General features: G+C 45.1%; 1 protein-coding gene across 1 annotated transcript in view; it reads left to right on the top strand.

Moving 5' to 3' along the window:
- The window catches only part of LOC133345951 (contactin-associated protein-like 2), a 144,276-nt gene that overhangs the window by 11,558 nt on the left and 115,681 nt on the right, over positions 1-17,037 (top strand). Inside the window, 1 exon segment of the mRNA XM_061557101.1 lies at positions 12,137-12,250. Within this exon segment, the coding sequence (XP_061413085.1) occupies positions 12,137-12,250 (114 nt within the window).

Below are 17,037 nucleotides of genomic sequence, written 5' to 3'. Positions count from 1 at the left end.
ACACTGAGCTTTGCTGTACTACATCTATGAACAATTGATGCGGCTTCTACTGTGACCGCTGGCGCCGTATAACGGAGAACATAAAGGACGTATCATCGTGAAATGCAATCAACTCGTAAGATGCAATTAAATGAACGGATTCGCGAATAAATGGGAGATAAGTTCGCTTATAGGGCATCGGGATGGTGTGATGGCACAGTGCTCCACACGAACTCCTTGAGCCTGAGTTTCATCATTCCTAGCCGTGGCTAACGTGAGTGGTGAGCGATACCTGAAGCAAGTCCTTCTCTCCATCTTTCACCAACACACACCAATCGGCACGTCGATGCGTGCATGTTGGACTTCCTTCGCACCGTACGCAGCCAACCGTGTTCATCGGAGGTGCGGGGGAAGGAAAGGAACTACAGTCAAATACCCCTACAACTGATATGGGGTGGGGGGAGGGGGGCTCTTAAATTGCTGTTATAATTGTTGAACAATCTTGATTTGAAGCTTCCGTACACTACAGGAATCCATACTCTTTGGTTCTTTCGGTAAAGTCACGTAGTTAGAAAAAATACATTTATTTATAAATTAACTTAAAAAATGTTTTTATAACTACGTGAATTTTACCGAAAGAACCAAAGAGTAGTAATTGTTGAACATTATATACATATTTTTTTTATATCATTAAACAGGATATTTGTTTGACAAAAGGATTACGAAAGGATGAGGGAAGGGTTTAACTTCACGGGCGGCTTTCACGTTGAGATGGGGACCCTGTGAAAAGCATTTCCATTGTCATTTTAAATGTCCCGTGCAAGTCCATTACCTGTGTTGCAGTGAACCATTTCTCCTCTCAACACCTTACACGTATTGTTGCGTGCGAACTAATAAGACGTATTTTTACTGCCCAATGTAAATCCACTGCTGGATGAAGGCCTCCCCATGCCACGTCGTCATGGGGGCAGCCGAACTTGATTTCTCTCCGACGGTAACGCGCGCTCACTGCACCGCAGCTTGGCGGTGCCGGCCCAATTCACGTCCTTGACGTCTTTGCCGCCTGATTATTTGGAACCTCAAAAGCGCAGGGCGACAAGGACGTTCGCTGCGAGATTAAGTCCCAGCTCACTTCTAATGTAGCAGCAACAGCAGCAGCAGCAGACCAGTCACCTCGATTATATTTTTTTGGGCCACCTTCACCAGGACAGAAAGAGACGATGCTTGAGCTCAAGCTGGGCTAAAGTCGCCTGGATTTTTATTTTTAAAAGAACCTTGGACAGAAGGGAGGAACCTGGCTGCCAGGCATTCCACTCCACTGCCCTGCCAAGCGGCAACATTCCAGCAACATGGTGGAAGGGAAAACGTCATTGCCCCTCTCAAACCAGACCGCACAGCCAAAACATGTACTGCCCAATCTCCGTACTTTGTGCCTGATACAAAGTGTCTAATCCTCCAAAGGATTGTGCCTAAAATTGAGATCACCATGCCAAAGGAACAAGTGGGGCTTTTGGAACGGCAGAAGCTGTTGGGACCAACGAGCAGCAGTCCTCGTTGTGCACATGGAGGCAGGTTCCAACGCCACTTAAAAATCGCCACAGCCTCCGTAGAACTAATTTTTACATAGCACACTATGTGCGCACACGGGCTCATGTACAAACTCTCCCCAACAATGTAAGATTTGCAGACAAATGCGCGTCTTCACTCCCAATATGTGGAGCAAACGCTATCTCTGCATTCTCCTTTTTGGGACACAGAAGGTCGGTACTCGTTCAAATAATGGTCTACTGCAAATTCCCGCGTTGGTCACGATACACGCATACGCGACATGACGGACACAATCTCCAAAATGCTCTGATGGCAATGATCTGGCCACTCAACACAGCAGCGACCTCAGCACAGCGGGACAGACTCCCTGTGAAATAACTGATTAAGACTTCCTTCATTGGTGGCTTTGACCGAACAGCAAGACAGTAGTGCCAGCCTTCCATTGCCACAACAAGTGAACAGTGAGATCATTTAATGTGACATTCTGCTGTTTGCAAAAGTGAGCCACAGGCAATCTTACGCGGATATGCCACGGAAGACGTGGACACCAACTCCAAAAGTTGAAAGATAAAATATTTCCCGAAGCCATCAACTGCATTTAAATTCAAATTTGGAGGCTGCTGAGTAAGGCTGCTTATAATTGATACTCCGATCATGTCTTTACAAATGACTTTGCTCAGTACTGGTTTGTAAAGGGGGATGCCAAGGACTGGTACAGGAATATCTTGCCACCGGTTTCATCGATGACTGGGAATTACATTGACGCCTCGTGGCTCATCGCACAGTGTGTTAACTACGGCACATCGTGTTGTATATAAAAATCCCCCTTTAGTATTCAACCCATACCAACTGTTTTTGAGACCAAAATCACTGCCCGGGTGTCAATGCCAAATTGTTTGTATGGTGCTCCAAATTGCTTCGTGGCCTGGGTGCCCTACCATAGCCCTGCCACCCGAGTCTGTCGAGCTGCATGAAACAGACACAGCCCACGTGGTGTGCCAAGGTGCCCCGAGTTGTGTGTTGATGCTCACTGAGTAGACTCGTCTTCCCATGTTGTACCTCTTATCACAAGTCCCCTTGTGCAATAGATCATTATTATTATTCATGTTTACGGCGGCCATAAATAATTTGTGTGAAGGTGTACCAGTGTGGCTCATTTCCCCATCGCCCGTGGTGCGAATATTCTGAGAAGTCTGTGACCTTTTGCGTGTGTGAACATAGCGGGCAGTGCTCTCTGTAGGAGGCGATTTTTCTCCGGGTCCTCCGGTTTTATCTCTCCACATTTCAACGTGATAAGCCACTTCATTGAGCTGTCCTTTGTGGCTAGGTCTCTTCTGAAAAAGAGCTATATAGCTCAGTGGGCCTTAACTGGTAAAATATGAAAAGTTTTTCAACTATAGATTCTGTGTGAAATGGAAACAGCAGGCATTGGGAGGTGGGTAGGGGTCCGGTGTAGACTGTGTGTACCTTGGGGGAGATGCCAGCAGCCGATTTGAAGCTGAACACCACTTATCTCGCTGCGGCGCTGTAGAGCAAAACGAAAACGGTTAAAAACGCAATATGTGGTGCTCGTGTATGACGTGGTCACTTGACAGGAACGTCTATTGGGACTGGGTTTGGTGTTAAAAAGCCAGGAATCATGTTCAGTGGGTTGTGTGGAGAATGGCAATCTTTAATTAAGGCTTAGATGGTCCGTCTTTGTCTTGGTTAACTCTGTTGTCTTGGCGCTGGGGGAGAATCTTTGAATTTTTCTCTCATTTTTCGATACTTGGATTCGTAATAATCCCACACAGCAACCCTTGTGGTATTTTAAAAGGGCAAGAATGCGCTTTAGAATTTCTACCAAGCAGGATTTTTTTTCACCCCGCTCTGGTCGGGTGGACGTAAATATTTGATTAAATTCATATGTCATCACATGTGGCAGCATAAAGTAGTTCAACTCTGAAATAATGTTTTGGTCCCAATCAAGAGGTGGAGAAAACGGTGTGAATACCTTTTGTATTGCACCAATGGGAAAAACACACTCATGCATTATTAATGCATCTTTCATCATTGACAAATGAACTACTTGTTTTGATCAATACCTTTGAAGGAAAACAAACACTTAATAAACGTTCGAGAATTTTGATTTCCAAAATAAACATTCGCATTTTTCATGAAAAAAAAAACTGACTGCAAAATTATATGAACAAATTAATGTCTATAATAGAGGGTTTTTTTGGGTTAGATCGCGTAAATATATAAATGTGTCGTTAAAACCCGCCACCACCCGACACAGCCAACCAGTAAAGGTTGTCACGTAAACAGAACGTGGCCAATTCGTCACTAGTACAGCACACCGGTGTGTTGGAGAAGCAAGCCACAACATTTACATTCTGAGTACGAAATTTCGCCAGATTTGTGGAGAAGTCTGACTGTTTCGATCCGTATATGGTGGCATATATGTGGTGACCACGCAGATGCGCTCTTGCACAATGTAGGGGGGGGGGTTACTGAATCAACGTACATTATGCATGTGCATGAAGCGAGCCCTTTGAACTTGTCCTTCCTGTCTATGGTGTTTATTAAAATAGCCCTACCAACGGTAATCCCTATTGAAGTACGCTGCCCTTTGTAGGCATGCATTTAATTAATGTATTATTTGATGATTCGCTTCCACGCAGCACTGAGGCGGTCGCTATCTGAACGGTTAAAGTTATGTTGAATTCTTTCAATTTCGATCGATTATCTAATTAGTCTTGGCCAATAGTAGATAGTTTTGCACAACACTTCAACATTATCAAAATCAATTGAGTGTCCTTGTTGGCACGCGTGTTCTGCTACTGCTGACAGTTGTATTTGGAGGTATTTAATATTTCTCTGATGATCTCTTAGTCTCGTGCTGATCATTCGTCCTGTTTGCCCAACAAAACATTCGCCACACGTGCAGTTCATCCTGTAAACACCTTCTGTTGATAGCCTCAGTAATACATCTTTTGTACCACATATTAATTTTTGTAAGACTTCTTCACAAATCTGGCGGTCGCCTGATGAAGCTAATTGTAATTACTGGCGAAACGTCGAACTCAGATTGTAAATGTTGTGGCTTGGCTCTCCAACACACCGGTGTGCTGTACTAGTGACGAATTGGCCACGTTCTGTTTACGTGACAACCCTTACTAGTTGGCTGTGTCGGGTGGTGGCGGGTTTTAACGACACATTTATATATTTACGCTATCTAACCAAAACAACCTCTATTATGGATGATATTGGTCGCGAAAGCCTACGTGTTAAAATGAGTGTCTCCTTGCAAAACTCTCCCTCATGCTTATTCAGAATGTGTGCCAATAGAGTCAAACATTTTCCCATGTCGTCTTTAACAGACTGTTGGGGCAAGCTCTGTGAGTAAGCACCGGTTTTAGCCCGTCAGGGTGCAGGAAGGGGTTATGTGGCTATCACCACTCCTGGCCGCTTTCGTCTCCCTTGTGCTGATGTTTTACACACCACACCAGGCACTAATTTGAGGCCGAGTCGACCTAGGAGAGGCCCATAACGGGTTCATATCTCACCGCGCGATTGATGATGCCCGTCTCCGAGAATCAAACTGAAGTCCAGTGGGATTGTGGCACCAACTACGACACTGATGCTCCATCCATGTTCAGTAGACACACGCAGCATAATTATGGACAATTTCCTCACTCTTATATGTTAACTAGATATGGACTCTGTTGCAACGCAATCGTACGGGTGACCTGTGGGCTCATGTGAGCGCGCATCGAGATTGCACACGTAATTACTGCCGTGTATGAATTGTTAATATTTATGTGTACGTTGGGAGGCTGGTAAACATAACGGCCGATGCTGATAGTCAACACAAACGTTTTGGCATAAAGCATTTTTTCAGCGCTGTTAATCAATGTATGACATGAAATAAAATCAATAATTGCACATTGCGTACCATTTAATTATTATAATAATATGACTGATTTGCCTTTCAAATATCAGCTGATGAAGCAGAAACACAATTAATAATCGGTGTGCAATCAACCCTGACGAGCAAAGTTGAAGACGTGTCTTTGCCTGGGTGCCAAATTTCACGATCCGTGTGGCTTAGTAAGCAGACTCCTCGTTCTCTTGGAGGGGACAGCCCAGAGGTCGCAACCGGGTACCCGATACCCGTACCCTACCTGATACCCGGCTACCCGTACCCGGCCGGGTACGGGTACGGGTAGGCCGTGAGTCACTGATGAGTCACCGTTTGTCACTCATTTCGGGTAGAATACGGGTACGGCCGGGTACGGGTACCCATTTGCGACCCTGGTGCAGCCGGGTACGGGTACGGGTAAGGAATCAAAACCCGTTTGCGACCTCTGGGACAGCCTGGGTTGCCCCGACCCCACCTCAAAGCTACATTGGCAGACGTGGAGATGTGTTCAGCCTCACACCGAACCTAAATGACTGTCTTGTCAATTGTGTACTGTGTGAGCATAAGCTGAATGGCATCGTTACTGTCCTGATTAACAACGCCTTTATCTTCAGCCATGATCAAGCCACTGCTGGATGAATGCCTCCCCAAGCCAACACTATCGAAATTCACGTGATGCAATAATCCACGAAGCTCCTGCACACAAGCTGATTTATTTTCTTCATCCTTAGCAAACAATGTCTTATGAATAAAATATATATGTTTAGAGTGTTGGAGCTAATGATGACTTTTTTTCTGAATAGTGAGGGAGTGCAAGCATGGTGACACATTTGGACACAATGTTGTGCAAGGCGAGGCGGAAATTGGAAGAACATTTGATGTGCGGTATCCAAAAAGCGCCTTCATAAATAATAGCAAGCTCGGCAAGCCGGGATTTAACTGCAAAAATAAGTGTGTACATGGACAGATGCATACAAATGATGGGTGCACATGCTAGGCGTGTGAGCCTACACCCACATACTTACTTTCTGAAACACGTGTGATAGTCAAAAATGCATATTTAAAAATATTTTGTTGTCATGATCATCCAAACACCGCACAGATTTCGAAAGTGGTATTGGTAAGTTGTGTAGTAAATTCCATATGGATGGATAAATGGACAGATTAGATGGACAGATGGATTTAATATTCTCAGGCATATAATTTTTGTTTAGCCTATCTTCTCTCTGAAAAGTTTAATATCTAAGTTGAAAGCCATGAATTAAGAAAAAAAAACTGTCTTCGTTCTGCAATATTCGAGCGGCGTGCTCTTTGGTCGGCGAGGGAGCAGCTCCCGTTTGTCAATTAAGCTGGATTTTGTTAGCGGCGCCTTTCGTTCACAAGAAGTGAGTTTCGCTGAGTATCCACCAACACATTACACATAAGCCTGCTTTATTTCAGCTGGGTTTGTTTATATCGTGGGTTTCCAGCTGAGCCCCTGATGCTGTAAAGTGGAGCGTAACCTTTAAGAGCTTTGGCACGATGGAACCTCTGTCTGCTCTACCTCTGGGACTTCCCCTGCTGCTTCTGCAGATCCTCCAGGCTGGCTTTTCCACCATGTGTGGTCGACGGGAAATCAAATCAAATCATAAGGGTGTCGAGCGGTACGGGCCTGTGATCCAGCACTCTGTAGGCAAGGGGTTAGTGGATCCCGTAGCGATCTGTGCAACTCCCTCCACCCCCTCTGGGCTCCCAGGAGGCAAGGAGGTTGGCAGCAATGCAAGTGGGTTCGTGAACCCGTCTGTTTGGACCTGTCAGCGTTATCTATCCCCCAACCTCATAATTTACGGTGCATTTCTCCACTGCTGTTGTCGCAAGCTTTATTAATGCACGACTCTGGCAAGCTCGACCTTGCCAGAGCGAACCTCGTGGAGGGGCATCGCTGGAGGGAACATTCCCGATTGTATGAAAGGCAGTGCCCTCCCCGATAACAAGATGATATGCCCTCTTGTGTGTTGCAGCGGAGTACTTTGTGGTGCATTTTCTTTTTTATTTGTGCAAAAAAAAAAGGCTGTTGCCTTCATTTCCCCTTTAAACACATTTTAACAGTGTAGGGGATATGGCCCAATCCTTTTATGCTGATATGTGTTGCCATGCATTTAGTTTTGCTTAACTAGCTGAGTCACGGATTTGTAAAAGCTTGTGCTGTATACAGTGTTCAATTTAAATACCGTATTGTGCATATATACATCTGTACTGTGTGCGTATAAGGTATATATTTATATTCGTTGGGGATTGGTTGTGCAGTGGTTAGAAAGCTGTGGCTCTGAAAACCACACGACCCGAATTTGATGCCCAACGATGGGTGACATCGATGGGAAGTATTGTCTGAACCAGTCCTGGCCCTCGAGTTCACTAACCTGCACTGACCATCGTGGTGAAGTCTGGACAAACAATCCCCATGACCCATTCAGTGTGGAGAGATCTTCATCCACCAGGGCAATGACGGATTGTAAATCATAATAGATTTAGTACTGACACACTTTTGCTTGTGAAGATAGAGTACACCTCTTGGTGTACATTTTAAACCAGGACATGCTATTTAAGGGATCCAAATCATAGCCTTAACATGTATAAACGCTCACTAATTGGATGAAAACATCTTAATATGTAGAGAACTGCAGAGCAATGATTGGCGTTGTCTCACCTAGACCTTCCAGCTTGTCTTTGGTTCTTCAGCGATTGTTAGATGCAGTTTGCGTGAATGGTGGCTATATAACCGCTTCATCTCAATGGCAAACATACAATTCCGATCCCGAGTATATTTGTTCGTAACGTTTTTGGAGTGTTCCACGGCAGATTCAAAAACTCATGTGAAAGCTTTTTTGTTCGGGCAGCGGTTTCACCGCGCGCTTTCAGATGCGTGCTTGTGCGGCCGTCTGCAATGCTCTTTCTTCCGCTGATATTCGGAAGCCACTGTAACTATGCACTTTGAAATCGAGATTGAAAACTCGTTTTTTTAGAAATTCCTTTCTGTGTGTTTCGTTTGTTGTCCTTCCCCCGTACCACCGATTAGTACGGTTGGCTACGTACGGCGCGAAAGAAGTTCAACATACATGCAACATACACACAAGACAGGCGCGCGCGTGGCGTTGCCGGCTTTTGGCCGCTGCTGTTTGCCAAGCAGCTGCTTCATGAGGCTGTGGACGTGTTACTCAGCACAACGCCTATCAGCGCCTGATAGCTGTGCGCACGTGTCGACCAGCTCGAGGCAGGGAAATTGCTGCATTGTCCTCTCGTGTTTACGTCGCAGCCGTTTAAGCATTTAAAGGCATTCAGGGGAAGGGCTAAGAGTAGTCACCTTAGCGGTGACGGTGGCAATGAGATTGGCTGGTGTTGGGATTGTCGCCGGCGCTGGGATTGTGGTCATGGGCCCGAGACAGCCAAGATTCACAGTGACACGAGAGCAAGATAGAAAAAAATATATATTTTAGCTTTTCTAGATTTGAAGCTTTCGTGACTGCAAGGATTGATATTCTTAGGTTTTTGATAAAGTCACGTAGGTAAAATTAAAATTAATAAAAGTAAAATAAAAATTAAATAAAAATCACGACGTTTCGGAGGCAACACAAGCTTCCGTCTTCAGGTGGAATCTAGCTTTAATGAGATGGGTTATATTTTTATTTAATATTACTGCTGCATTGGTGGTTGTTAAATGAAGGTAGCCTTGACTTAAATATGCATGTGCATTACAGAACGATTTGTTATTTCTTATGTCATTCACCGGAACAGGCATCGTGCTCGCGTCAGGCTATCTTTAAGCATTCAAAACGCAATTAACGTTCCATGTTTAGAACTCAAATTACCTTTTCAACTTCAGTCGTTGAGTCTCCAATAACACTTTTGTTATCAGTGACCACTGGTTAAGATGGCTCATTTGCACAGACAAGTGGAGTCATAGAGTGCTTGTGAATGTAATATCCTGAAAGCCTGCAGAGGCTGCATGTCATGTATTTTTTCGAAACTGTGATTTTTGTGTGTGTGCAATGTTGGAAATGTTACACCTGCATGAAATATAGGCGACCCTTTCAATCCTAACTATCAATTGACCCTATTGTAATAAATCGAAGTAGGAATGTGATGGAATTGTTGCATTTTATTATAACACGTGGAATTGCCAATCTTCGCCAGAATGCGAAACACGGTTAAGTGAATTGAGCACATTGACGCCAGCTCGGGTAGGGCTACGTTGTCAACATAACAAACGACAGACGTAAGTTGTCCGAGCATGCAACATATTCAGGGATTTTCAATTTGCAGCTGACATGTATCATCTGCAGCATGTGCTACCCACTGCTGGATGATGGCATCTCCTCCTCGGCTGCTGCCACCCCTGGTGGTTTTCAGATGCAGTAATCAGACTGACTCCGTTAATCTCATTGTAGCGCTTCCCTCCTTTGTCTGCCATTCCATCGGCAATCTCATCCACCGGCCCATCATCCCTTCTAGCGATGTGTACCGACCAAGCTCACTTTACTTCACAATAAATATGATGTCTTTAATATGCACTGTTTGCTCTGACCCGTTTGTCTTCTTTCCATGCGTGTAATTCCAAGCGCACATTTATCCACGTTTCTTTTGCGCACTCTTCAGCTCTTGTTGTGTCTGCGTGTGTCTGCAAGTTAGATTCTGCGTTTCCCATCCATACGTCAGAGCAGCTAATATGGGCGATTTTAAACTTCCTAAACTCTCATGCATGACTACCTCCGCCTTTAAGTAACAGCAATGCTAAATTGCATGAAAATGTCAAAGTCACTGTGACCAGAACCCAATCACGAGCAGGAAATATATAGCTATACATTTTTTTTGCTGTAACTGAACAGAATTTGGACGAATTGAATGTAATCTTTGAAATAGCCTCAAATTGCCACTCATTAGGAATGATGATGATAATACAGTCAGTCGTAAGGCTGTGCTTTCTTATCTACAAGGGAAAACTTTTTTTTTGACGGAGGAACGAATCTAATTCTGGCTACTGGAAGCTGACAATCAATGTTCTCTTAAAAGGGTACACATCAGAGCTTGAGCCGGCATTGATTGTGTCAATTTACTAGCGAAACAACAGCGCCGTCAGTTATTTTATTCTCAAGTGTATTGCACGACTCTAATCTTGTCCCGACTTCATCTGCTCCCCACTAGTCTTACACTTTTTCTTCATCTTCCCGTAATCTTTCACTATCCCTTGCCCGCTGCGGCACTTTGTTACTTGATAAATCTCTTGACTTCATCTGTCGCCTTCCGTTATTTGCTGCTCTTTGCTCTCTGTCACTCTCTCCCCGTTTCCCAGGTGACTCGTTTTCGCCCACAGTTCGCAGTATTGCCAATTTCGTAATTTTGTCGCAGGTATCCAGCAACTTCTTGGGTTTCCCTCGTGACAAATCTATAGCCACATTCACTGGAACAATGGCAGCCGACTCTCTTAATGAAACAAAGTCATCTAGCAGACAGCAAAACAAAACACCTTGGTAATGTACCAGTGAAGAGAAGCCATCCAAATCAGAAGAATGGGAATGAGATGACGATAATATTCAGATGTAGAAGCAATTCCAGCCGTGCGTTAAAGATCCTGTCTTCGTGTGCTATGTGTAATGATGTGCATAGTACATTGTCGCCTGCCATGCTTGGATTATTATTACAGTTGCGGTATCAGTTCACTACGTATACAATTAGGTAAATCGTCTCGTGACATGTCTGTCCAGAACAGGGGTGTGGCAACCAAAATAACAAGAAGATCCATTTTGAGACCTCCTTTGCCAGTATTAAATTATTATTATAATAGGACTTTCCCCTTCCTGGCAATAAAACAGGTGTAAGTCATGTAGGTAAAAATAATAATAATTAATAATTAATTACTTTTATTAATTTTAATTTTATACCTACGTGACTTTACCGAAAAACCCTAAGAATACGAAACTGAAACCTTTGCAAGGACTCATGTTTGCAGCATTTACCACACATACTTGTGGTGAACATGCAAACACAACAACACATGCTTATACAGTATGTGCATTTCATTTCCCAATCCGGTAAGAAACTAAATATTTCAAGAGCCGCAATGCATGCGAATACGAGGCGACCCTTACTAAATAATGTCCTTAAAGAGCCACAGGTTTGCCGATCCTCTGGGTCTAGAGAGACTTTCCTGAGGTTCGTTTGGCGACATCCCCCCCCTCCTCCTCCTCCCGTTGAAGGAGTTTGCAATGCTGCATCCGCTCACTGCCTGCCTGCGTGCGCGTGTGTGTGTGCGTGTGTGCGTGTGTGTGTGTGCGCGTGTGTGTGTGCGTGTGTGTGTGTGCGCGTGTGTGTGCACGTGTGTGTGCGTGTGTGTGCACGTGTGTGTGTGTGATGTGGGGAGCGGTAGTGTAGCGGTTAGCGCGCTGCGCTATGAACCTGGCGACCCGGGTTCGATTCCAGCTCACGGCCCAACACCAGTGACGATTATCTGAACCGGTCCCGGGCCTCCCCTAGGTCGACTCAGCCTCAAATGAGTACCTGGTGCGGTGTGTAAACATCGTCACTGGGGAGACAAAGGCGGTCGGGCGTGGTGCTGGCTACCCACCCCCTCGTGTACCGTTGCGGCCTTCATAGGTGCTCGCTAACAGCACTTGCCCCTACAGTCTGTTAAGGCTATACGGGGGATCTTTATCTTTGTGTGTGTGTGTGCAGGCCCTGCGTGCGACCGCCCGCTCGGATCTCCGCTCGGGCCCGGTGCCTACGGCGCCTCGTCGGAGCTCTCGCCGGCACTGGCCGCCCACTTCGCACGGCTCAACAGCAGGGAAGGTGCGCGACACCGTCAGCTGCTGCGGCTTCTTCCTCCACCGCCACGCACAATTTGGATTGTCACTGGGCAATCCAATTTGTTTTTTTTTTGCATGAAATATAGGCGATCTTTTCAATCCTAACTATCAATTGACCCTATTGTAATAAATCGAAGTAGGAATGTGATGGAATTGTTGCATTTTATTATAACACGTGGAATTGCCAATCTTCGCCAGAATGCGAAACACGGTGAATTGAATTGAGCACATTGACGCCAGCTCGGGCAGGGCTACGTTGTCAGCTTAATATCTCAATGTTAACGTATAGATAAGGAAAGAATCTCATCGAGAAGATTATTCAGATTTTGAGCCTAAAATCTAGCCGCCATAATGAAATGTGTTCTGTTCAGCTGCGTAGTAATACACCGCTCAAGACGATACGTTTACCTGTGGTTCTCCCCTCTTCTGGTTTTGTGAGATAGTCTTCTTCCCATGAAATGCCCCGGTGTGTTTTTTTGTAACTCAGAGGTTGCAACCCTACAACAGAATTAACAGCACGCGGAAAATAATTAACGGTTGAATTTCACATGAATTACACTCAGTGCTGTCGTCATAAAAAAAGATGTAGGGTTACTCTACATCGTTGGCTCTGGCAGGCCACATGCACTGTATACGACAAAGCCACAAATATCCTCCGTATAGCCTTAAGAGACATTGTTGGGGCAAGTTGTGTTAGAGAGCACCTAAGAAGGCCGGCACGCCACGCGAGGGAGTGGGTGGCCAGCACAATGCCCCGGCCTTTGTCTCCCTAGTGGCGATGGATACACGTCGTACCGGGTACTCATTTGAAGCTAAGCCGACCTAGGGGAGACCCAGGACTGGTTCGGCTAATCGTCACTGGTGTTGGCCGGGAGAGGAAATCAAATTCGGGTCGCCGGGTTCGTAGCACAGCGCACTAACGACTACACCAGGGGTCGGCAACCTACGGCTCCGGAGCCGCATGCGGCTCTTTACGGGCTGCTTCTTGACGATGAGTACAGTATGTACTCAGATGCATTGCGGCTCTTGAAATACTGAAGTTTGTACCGAATTGGAAAGAAATGGCTCTTCTTGTTATTTTGGTTGCCGACCCCTGGACTACACCAACCGCTCTCCACGGTATCCCTGGCAGTGTGCACCAGCCATGCTATGACAGCCAAATTCCATATACATTCAAAAGTGCAGTACTCATAAACAATACTTACTGTCTTTTACAAGGAGTCATGTTTGCATAGACCACAATACCTGCAGACATGACTCCTTGTAAAAAAAAGGTGTCAGTTTTGTTGCCAGATAGAAGGGTAAAAAAAACAATTATCATATTTTTTACTGGCAAATGAGGTTCCAATGGTGTAAATGCTTACCCCGAGCTCTCATACTCTGATGGTGCATTGTCTTTGAGTTGTGCGCCTTTTGGCGTCATCTGGTCCAACACCATGTGAGACTAGGCTCTAAGGAAAGCTGTCTCGGGTGTGGACCAATCAACTTTAAGGACAGTGCATACATTATCAGAGTTATGTTTTTTGTTTGCATTATGACTGCAGGTATTGTGGTCTATGCAAGCATGACTCCTTGTAAAAAAGGTGTCAGTTTTGTTGCCAGATAGAAGGGTAAAACACCAATTATAATACTTACTGTGTTTGACACCAAGGATGCTGAGACACCGCGTCCCAGTGAACGTGCCACCATTGGGCCAACGTTGTCACGTGGTTGGCCAAACGTCCATGTTTACTGGGGCCTCTGAATACTCAAACTGTATTGTGCACTGCAACTTTCTAACGGGAAGTTGCAAAGCTACATGTGGAATTTCATGCAAATACAGTAATGCTGTTGGAGAGGCATGCAAAGTTTCAGTCTCCACTATCCCCTAACAAGCATTCATGGACATTTCATGAATTGTCATGATTTGTGGTTAAGGATTAAATTCGATTATCATTTTGTGTCTTGCTTGTTCTCTCTCATTTCTATTTTCCATCACGTATTATACATTGTTTTTTTTCCTCTCTCTCTCTCATTCTTTGAATTATTCTAAAGGTTACATTTGCATGTAGTTTGCAGTGTGAATACATAATTGCATTCGCTTCTATGCAGGTATCATGAGTGGTAGAACTAATTTTGATCTGGATTGTTACGTCGACTGGGCAATGTAGGTATCCTGTCTACTGGGCAGTGTAGGTTATAGTGAGTCACTCAGAGACACTAATAATAGGAGGCACTCTATTTATTATAGCCTTCACAGGTACAGGAAGTAACTACACTATGGTCAGGACAGTTAACAGGCTGCCTGACCAACAACGCCGAGGAGGTGAAGACAGTGACGAAGACTCGTGCAGCACGACGGGTTCCACTCCAAACAACAGCCACGAGTCTTGCTCGGGGTCTCCCTTTTATCCACCCAGCGTGGCCTCGCTCTGCGATCGCCCATGCCCCTCCTTCTAGAATCTACTAGAAGGTTCCCGGGCTTTTCCTCACGTGCCCCCTCTGTCACCTTTGCCCCACATTCCTTTCTCTGGCTTATCACGTGACCTGCTGGCAGACAGGGCTGCAACAACAGCACATCCCCTTCTCTGCCAGCAACCAGCACTACACGCCATAGTGACCCATTCCATGTCACTACACAGGTATCATATTTACTGGGCAATGCAGGTATCATATTTACTGGGCAATGCAGGTATCATGTCTACTGGGCAATATAGGTGTCATGTCTACTGGATAATTAGTGAATTATACCTCCTCCCCCCGCTGCTTTGGGGCCATGATTTGAATCAAGAATCGATTATTTTGTTTTGTGTTTACCGTCTCATTCGTGTTGTCCAAATTCCAGTCACGTTAACTTCAATGCAATTCATGTATTACTGCATTAGCAATTCGGTGCATGCATCGTGAGTATAATATTCTATTTGAATCCATGATTCGACACATCACTACATTTACAATAACTTCTTTTTGCCGTGTGACAAGCCTGCAAGGAGTAGGGATGAAGACTGATTTCATTCTGGAGGTGGACAGGGGGAAGCCTACAGGATGCCTTTTATAGCAGCTTCCTGTGTAGTGTCATCATCGTCAGCCATGGCCAATCCACTGCTGCATGAAGGGCTCACACCGTCAATATTTATCATGGTCCTGCCATGTAATAATTCCACCCAGTACCTGCACAAGAGCTGATGTCATCACTATTTTCTCGGTAGACATACGTTCAGATGTGTTCCATTCCTTGGCTGCCACTGTCATTATTCGTGACCATTGCCAATCTAGCGACCTGCCGTACCCAAGGCCACTTATTTTCTAACTAGATAGAATGATGTCATTAATGTGTGTCTGATCTCTTGTGTTCGTCTTTATAACATTTGTCCATGGTAAAAAAAAATACATTTGTATATATAACGTGAATGCGCTCATGTACACTCCTGGTTACACTGGAATCATGGAAACAAAATTCTGACCGCACACAACCTCGCATAGGGAAGTGATTTTGTCCATCAGCAAGCCCTAGAGCATGCCATCATCTTGCTCTCAACTGTCCTTTTGAAAGAAACCTTGCGCGGCCAGCAATAAAACACAGAATTTGACATCTTCAGCCAGCATTTCATTTGACTGATTGGCCAACCTAGCATGATTTTAGGAAGAAAATGTATACATTTTTTGATATATGGATACTCTTTTTCTTCTCAAAATCAGACGAAAATATACATGGCGATTAAATGTATATTCACTAGATTTCTGATGAAAAGCGAATATATATGAAAGGTATACATTGACAGAATGGCTATTTTATTTTACAACTGCAGAAAAAAACCCCACGACTCGGCATCGGTTACTTGCACACAATTTAAATAATATGCTCTGTGGCGAAGACTGTAAATGAAATGGTTGTATCCTGCACAAGCTTGATTATGGCCTCGCACAACTAGGCTGCGACCAGAAAAGTAGAAGCGTACAAAGCTGTATATTCAAACGGCTCTTTACCCCCCGTGAGGGTGAAAGGAGATGAGATGCGCTGCTGCTGCTGCCTTTGGCGTTTAAATCTTAGGCTGGGGGCAGCACAATTTTTCAAATTCCACTCCTTCCCTTCCCCACACTCCGCGTGAGAATCTTTTTAATCAAATTTCCCTCCACCTGTCCTACATTCATGCCGGGTGTCTTGAATTTATATTGGCTCAACGACAAGGCGGTGAATGCTGGAGGTGAAGGTGGCGGGTGAATGCAAAAAAAAATGCTTTTATTTATACCAGGTAAGGCCCACTGAGCTGTATAGCACCTTTTTCAGACGCGACCAGGCCACAAATGATAGCTCAACGAAGTGGCTTATCATCACGTTTCTAAACGTGGAAGGGAAAAACCGGAGGACCCAGAGAAAAATCCACGTGACCACGGGGAGATCATGCAGACTCCAAATATACTGGCGTCAGTATACCAGGCGAGGTAGTTAACATCTCGCAGTGCGACGACATTATCTCCTACCCCCACCCCCTCCCACCATGTTATGGCGCCACCACACCAGCCCTTCGGGCCTTCCCCATCATACCACCGTTCGGGTGCCACCGCCACCGCCGTGTCCGCTCCAGTGCACCCAGATGAAGCCGCGGGAAGTGCACTCAGCGCAGCAAACTCATTAAAGGATTCTGTGCCTCGGAAATTACTCTTAATTACTTGTATAGCTAGCCATAAGCAACCAATCGCTGGCGACACACAGTCAATAAATCCTCGTGGCAATTATGGAAGGCTTTTGATGTAAGCACTTTAATTTTGCTCCTACGTATACTCGCGTGT

Source organism: Lethenteron reissneri, chromosome 23 (assembly GCF_015708825.2).
Source record: "Lethenteron reissneri isolate LAM-NWPU_2019-01 chromosome 23, ASM1570882v1, whole genome shotgun sequence".
Classification (NCBI taxonomy): Eukaryota; Metazoa; Chordata; class Hyperoartia; order Petromyzontiformes; family Petromyzontidae; genus Lethenteron; species Lethenteron reissneri.
The sequence above is the reverse complement of the archived record's forward strand: the minus strand, read 5'-3'. Positions and strand labels throughout refer to the sequence as shown.